At 41.2% G+C, this 7038-nt stretch overlaps 1 protein-coding gene across 1 annotated transcript; it reads right to left on the reverse strand.

The window, feature by feature from the left end:
* Positions 1 to 2926: 2926 nt before the first annotated feature.
* Positions 2927 to 4090, reverse strand: LOC134207295 (uncharacterized). The gene is made up of 2 exons (XM_062683017.1): positions 4024 to 4090; positions 2927 to 3717 (listed from the first exon to the last, which is right to left on the reverse strand). Exons 1-2 carry the CDS (start codon positions 4088 to 4090, stop codon positions 2927 to 2929), a joined length of 858 nt encoding a protein of 285 aa, XP_062539001.1.
* Positions 4091 to 7038: the final 2948 nt, after the last annotated feature.

Here is a 7038-nt window from a genome sequence, read left to right on the forward strand (position 1 = left end):
ACAGAGTATCCTCGACCCGGCCGATGCAAATATCGCTGCACAGACTTTTTCTCATGTCTTGGCATATGTCATTGACAGACATGTTCCAAAGAAGATTGCCCATACCGACTCTAAGGTTCCGTGGATGACAAGCGACCTTCGTTCGTTGAAAAGGACAAAAAAGGCCGTCCTGAAAAGGTTCACAAGGTTCCGCACTCTTCCCTTGAAGCACCATTATGCTAGGCTGAACAACGAATACAAACGGTTAAGTCGTTTCTATTTTAAACGTTACCAGCGGAGGATACAGCAACGGCTTAAAACCCACCCGAAGTCCTTTTGGAACTACGTAAACGAGCAGCGTAAGGAAGTAGGTCTCCCATCGTCCATGGTCTACAATGGAGACATGGCTTCAACTCAACAAGAGATTTGTAACCTATTCTCGGCCAAGTTTGCTAGCGTGTTTGTCAATGAGCGCCTCTCCAATGACTCCATAACCAGCGCAGCGGGTAATGTACCCTTAACGAATCAAACGCTAAACGCTGTCGATGCAAGTACAGATGCCATAGCGAGAGCAGCCACGCGGCTAAAAACGTCGTACAAATCGGGACCTGACGGTGTTCCGTCGGTTTTCCTAAAAACGAACATTTCCTGCCTTCTGGACCCACTTCATCGAATTTTCCAGCTCTCCCTCTCTAATGGTGTATTTCCGTCCTGCTGGAAGACAGCTGAAATGTTTCCTGTGTACAAAAAGGGAAGCAAGCGCGATATAAATAATTATCGAGGAATCACGTCGCTATGCGCTGTATCGAAGTTGTTTGAGCTGGTCGTCATGGATTCTCTAAATGGTCACTGTAAACATTATATCAGTACCGATCAACATGGCTTTATGGAAAAACGTTCTACATGTACGAATCTACTGTGTCTTACATCATACGTTACAGACAGTATGCTTGCTTGTAATCAAACAGATGTAATTTATACGGATCTAACTGCAGCATTTGATAAGTTGAACCACAGCATTGCGATCGCCAAGCTTGACAGATTGGGAATTGGAGGCAGCCTACTTGCATGGTTTGGTTCGTACCTTACTGAGCGCCAGCTGACAGTTGCTCTAGGCGATTGTCGCTCGGAAAGCTTCTTTGCGATGTCTGGCATACCGCAGGGTAGTCATCTGGGACCGTTGATATTCCTTCTCTACTTCAACGACGTGCATCTAGTTCTAAAAGGACCGCGATTATCATTTGCAGATGATCTTAAAATGTTTTGCGCATATGCTCAATAGCTGATTGTCACTTACTACAAGACCAGATCGATGCTTTCGCTCATTGGTGCGATCTAAATCGACTTGTAGTTAACCCGAAAAGTGCTCGATCATAACTTTTTCTCGGAAGAAACAACCGATTACCTTCAACTACTGCCTGTTCGGAACGACTATTGAAAGAGTGCACTGTGTGAAAGATCTCGGTGTTCTATTGGACTCCAAACTGACATACTCGGATCACATTTCATATGTTGTTGATAGAGCATCCAGGTCTCTTGGATTTGTGATCAAAGTGACAAAGACTTTCACAGACATCTACTGTTTGAAAACACTGTATTGCTCTCTCATGCGATCTACGTTAGAATACTGCTCTGCGGTCTGGAGTCCAAACTATAATAATGGTGTCGAACGCATCGAATCCGTTCAACGTCGATTTATACGGTACGCACTCCGCAACCTTCCCTGGAGAGATCCGCTACGACTTCCTCGCTACGAGAGCCGTTGTCAGCTGATCAGCTTAGAACCTCTGTGTATCCGAAGGGATGTATGCAGAGCATTAACCGTCGCCGATATTTTGCAAGGAAGAATAGATTGTGACACTCTTCTGCGGCAAATAAACATCAACGCACAACCCCGACAACTGCGGAGTAACCTAATGCTAAGACTTCCTTTTCGTCGCACAAACTATGGGCTGCGTAGTGCTCTCCATGGTTTGCAGCGTGTCTTCAATAGAGTGGCGTCGGTGTTTGATTTCCACTTGACACGAGATGTCCTCCGCCGGTTCTTCACATCATTTTTTACCGACCAGAACAATTGACGCACATAGACTATAGTTAATGTATTTGTGATTGTATTGTATTTTAATCCTTGACAATGTTTTTAATGTAGTGATGTGATATTGTATTTATATATATATTTTAAACCATCATTGGGGCTGTATCAAGTCTGTTGATGTAATAAATAATAATAAAAAGTCATCATAGAACCACGAAATTAAGCGGTCAAGCACTTTAAACTTCTCAGAATCTCATGAGTAATTTTGAAAACGCCATTGTTTCATGATAGGTTTCGGGATCCCGAAATATCCTGTACAAAAGGCCTCAGGCTATCGAAATGGGCTTTCCAGGGACTCCGAATCTTGCTCTGTGCCTATAAAATTGCCAGAAAGAGAGCAATCTGGCGTTTTCTGGATAACTCGTTAAATTCTCAGAAGTTCAAGGAAGGAAGGAAGATAAAGGAAATTTTCATTGCAGGAAAAATGTTTTAGCTGGAAATGGTTTTGTACATATAGCTAAATCCCAGGTGTGTTGCTCTACTGGTGATATTGTAGAAGCAAGACAAAGAGGTGGCTAGGGCTCCGATACTTGGTCGAATAACAGTATTACTGTTCGGGTCCGCGACGTTAGGCATAAGTACGTTAGGCATAAGGACGTTAGTTTTATTTTATTGGTTTAATCACCGTTACTCAGTATGGAGTCGTTTTGTTGATTTTTCTCGGTGAACAAAAACTAAACACAATTATTTCAGCGTGACGTTTCGGTCTACTGCTTTGCCTCGACCATCTTCAGACGCCTTTTTTATTTAAAAAATTCAAAAAATTAAACAAAGAAAAATAAACATAAATTAGATTAAAATAACTTGGAACAAAACTTCACATTTAAACAAAACACTTTTTTCCACCATAACTCACATATCGATCACCGCAGCGATTACCACCTCGTTTTCTGCTGGGCGATCACTTACCACTGGCAAGTGGGGTTGCAGCTGTGGTGTTTGTCGTCTATCTTTCTCTCTGCGTCGTCTTTCATCATTCGTCAGATCTCGTAGCTTAACCACTAACGCATTGTAGTCAGTGTTGAACATTCCACACTCTCGTTGGAAGTTGACTGTGTTGTGTTCTCCCGCCAACTTGATATGGAATGTCTCCGCCGTCATCCTGCTTTCCTGGTCGTCGATGCGTTCAATTATTTTAGTTTTGTCGAAGTTAAAGTTGTGTCCGTCAAAAAGCGTATGTTGTGTTAATCCCGTACGGTTGTCTTTTCGTTTTACGTCATTCTTGTGTTCGCTTATTCGTGTGTCCAGTTTTCTTCCTGTCTGTCCAATGTATACTTTTCCATCTCCTGTTCCACATGGCACGGAATACACCACGTTTTTCTGCTGTCCTGGTGGTACGGAATCTTTGAGTTTGGAAAAAATGCTGTTCTTTATCTTATTTTTAGGTTTCACAGCCAGCGTTAACCCGTTTTGCCTAAGGATTTTCTGTATTTTTTCACTTAGGCATGGGACGTACGGGGAGGGAACATATTTTGTTTGTTCTACCTCTCTTGTGTCCTGCAACCCGTTGTAGTGTTTATGTACTCGCTGTTTCAAGACATTCTGAATGAACCAATTCGGGTAATTGTTGCATTTCAGAATGCTTTTTACGGTGTTTATTGCCTGTGGTCGATTGACAGCATCCGTGAGCTTGATTGCTCGGTCTGCGAGAGCAATGGCCGTGTTTCGTTTATGAGAAAACGGGCTTTCTGAATTGTAGTCCAGATATCTTCCGTTTTCTTGTTTCGGTAGCCAGGTTTTCTCTAGAGTTCCATTCCTCCTTGAGAGCATCATATCAAGAAATTTAATTTTATGATACTCTTCTTTTTCAACAGTAAACTGTAGCCTCTCGTGGAACTCATTGAAGACTACGAGTATTCGGTCTACGTCTACGTCACGAGCCACACAGAAGCAATCGTCTACGTACCTTCTGTACATGATCATTCTAATCCCGTTTTCCTCAAGCTTACGTATGCTCTCCTGTTCCAATCTTTCCATAACAATGTTGGCTATCACTGGTGATAATGGTGACCCCATCGGTACGCCGAAAGTTTGCATGTAGCACGTTCCTCCTAAAAATAAGATAAAGAACAGCATTTTTTCCAAACTCAAAGATTCCGTACCACCAGGACAGCAGAAAAACGTGGTGTATTCCGTGCCATGTGGAACAGGAGATGGAAAAGTATACATTGGACAGACAGGAAGAAAACTGGACACACGAATAAGCGAACACAAGAATGACGTAAAACGAAAAGACAACCGTACGGGATTAACACAACATACGCTTTTTGACGGACACAACTTTAACTTCGACAAAACTAAAATAATTGAACGCATCGACGACCAGGAAAGCAGGATGACGGCGGAGACATTCCATATCAAGTTGGCGGGAGAACACAACACAGTCAACCTCCAACGAGAGTGTGGAATGTTCAACACTGACTACAATGCGTTAGTGGTTAAGCTACGAGATCTGACGAATGATGAAAGACGACGCAGAGAGAAAGATAGACGACAAACACCACAGCTGCAACCCCACTTGCCAGTGGTAAGTGATCGCCCAGCAGAAAACGAGGTGGTAATCGCTGCGGTGATCGATATGTGAGTTATGGTGGAAAAAAGTGTTTTGTTTAAATGTGAAGTTTTGTTCCAAGTTATTTTAATCTAATTTATGTTTATTTTTCTTTGTTTAATTTTTTGAATTTTTTAAATAAAAAAGGCGTCTGAAGATGGTCGAGGCAAAGCAGTAGACCGAAACGTCACGCTGAAATAATTGTGTTTAGTTTTTGTTCACCGAGAAAAATCAACAAAACGACTCCATCCATAAGGACGTTAGGCATAAGTACGTTAGGCATAATGGACGTTAGGCATAACGGACGATAGGCATAATGTACGTTAGGCATAATGGACGTTTAGCATACAGTCAAACCTCCATGAGTCGATATCGAAGGGACCATCGACTCATGGAAATATCGAGATGAGGAATAGCAAATCTTTGGAAAGCTGTTTGAAGGGACCATCACAGTAAGCCAGAAAATATTTTTTAATATGGCATAATTTGCTTCCATGAGTCGATATCGAGTCATAGAACATCGACTCATGGAGGTTTAACTGTAATTCTGCCTTCTCAATGTCATAGGCTGTTCGTTGGGTCATTTTATGCCTAACGTACATTATGCCTATCGTCCATTATGCCTAACGTTCATTATGCCTAACGTACTTATGCCTAACGCCTTTATGCCTAACGTACTTATGCCTAACGGGGTATAACCTTACTGTTCTGTATTCTCAAGAAAGGATTGAATTCTTATTGATAAGGGGTGCACATTCAATGAGATTGCTCTCTGTAAAGGGTCCAAATAGGCTATCATGATCCTCTTGAGAGAAAAAAACAAGAACTATATCGAAACCGATACTGCATTGCTTATCAATAGTATTGGAGTAATTGAAGATGCACCTATATATTAAGAATACTGGGAATGCTACGATAGATCTAATAGCTGGTCAAAGTGGTACATCCGAACATAAAAATGTTTGAAGAGTGATTTATTTTGCAGTTCTACGTTGGTCTTTAGTACCGGAGAAGTAAGGTGTAAGGTAAGATAAGGGTTTGGACCTGTTTTATTGTTCTCTGTTGGCCTTTTGTACCGTGAAGTCCAGGCTCCCAGAACCTGTTCCGTGATCATCACATGCCCAGTTTTACCCTACCAAAAGACTATGGCGTTATCTGGATTACTAATGAGATTCTGAGAGGATTGAGGTGTTGGAAACCTAATAGGTTGTGTACTTTTAGGTTGGCATTTTTTTACGGTTTCCGGAACCTGGACACCACACGGCCAGTTTTACCCTAACAAAAAACTAAGGCGTTTTCTAAATTACTACAGTCGCATCCCGATTTTGGCAACACCCGTTTTTGTCTACCCCTGATTTTGGCAACATCCGTTTTTGGCAACATTTTCTTCCCGATTTTGGCAACAATCTCGAAAATATTCTTTTTATTACTTTTTAGAGCTAAAACCTTTCTATTAATATGTAATAGGATAAACAATCCCAAAAGTGAATATAATTAAGGTTTATATGCGTATTATGGGCTATGTACGAATAGTGGGAACTTTCACTGAAATAATGAATCACCATTCGTTTCACCGCTCATTGCAAACAATTTCTATTGAAACTTTTCTACTCGTTTACCAAGAAACGTTTTTCATGTCCCTATTCACACTACCCTAATATAACCAGCCCACCGTAGAATGTCGTAGTTTTTGGCATTCTCACTGATTTTGTCGTCGACAAGCTGACTCACATTGTTGTACATAGTACAACACCTATTGAGCGAAGCCCGCTGTTTACATCACAATGCAACCGATACTTAATAAGTGATCCAGGAGCAAGCAAACTCCAGTAGGTTTAATTGCTAGTGATTAGCACATTTGATTTTCCAAATGCGCTATATAGCTAAATCATATCATGAGAAAAATTCGGGTAATCTAAGCCAACTTGATGCTCTGCAGCGGGGCAAGTTATGAGCTTCCTAAGAGCTTTGAAATTGCACGTTCGATGATTCCTATTGAGCGAAGCTTGGTAACATAACAATGAGCGTCGTAACGGTGCGCTATTAGAAAAAGCCATTCAAGCATTCTAAGAATGAAGACCTCTTAGAGTCTGGAACTCTAGCACACTGAATGGGAGGCGTTGATACTTTCTCTCGACTATCTTATCACCTTGAAAGAAGAGCGAATAAAGCAGAACGCATGATGTGGTTTGATTGTTTGGCTTCTTTGTCATGGTGTCTTTGTTCGAAGAGGCTTATTTTCAAAAAATCAGTATCTCTAAAACACTCACTACACGAAAGTATAGGTTTTCCTTTTTCATGTAAGTGCATTTTTAAAATGTTCTATCGGAGGTAATTTTCTCATACATTTTTGGGGGATTTAAATCGGCTATGATTTGGGATTTCTATGGAGTTTGCATTAAAAAAGTGAAAA

This window comes from Armigeres subalbatus, chromosome 1 (genome assembly GCF_024139115.2).
Source record: "Armigeres subalbatus isolate Guangzhou_Male chromosome 1, GZ_Asu_2, whole genome shotgun sequence".
Taxonomy (NCBI): Eukaryota; Metazoa; Arthropoda; class Insecta; order Diptera; family Culicidae; genus Armigeres; species Armigeres subalbatus.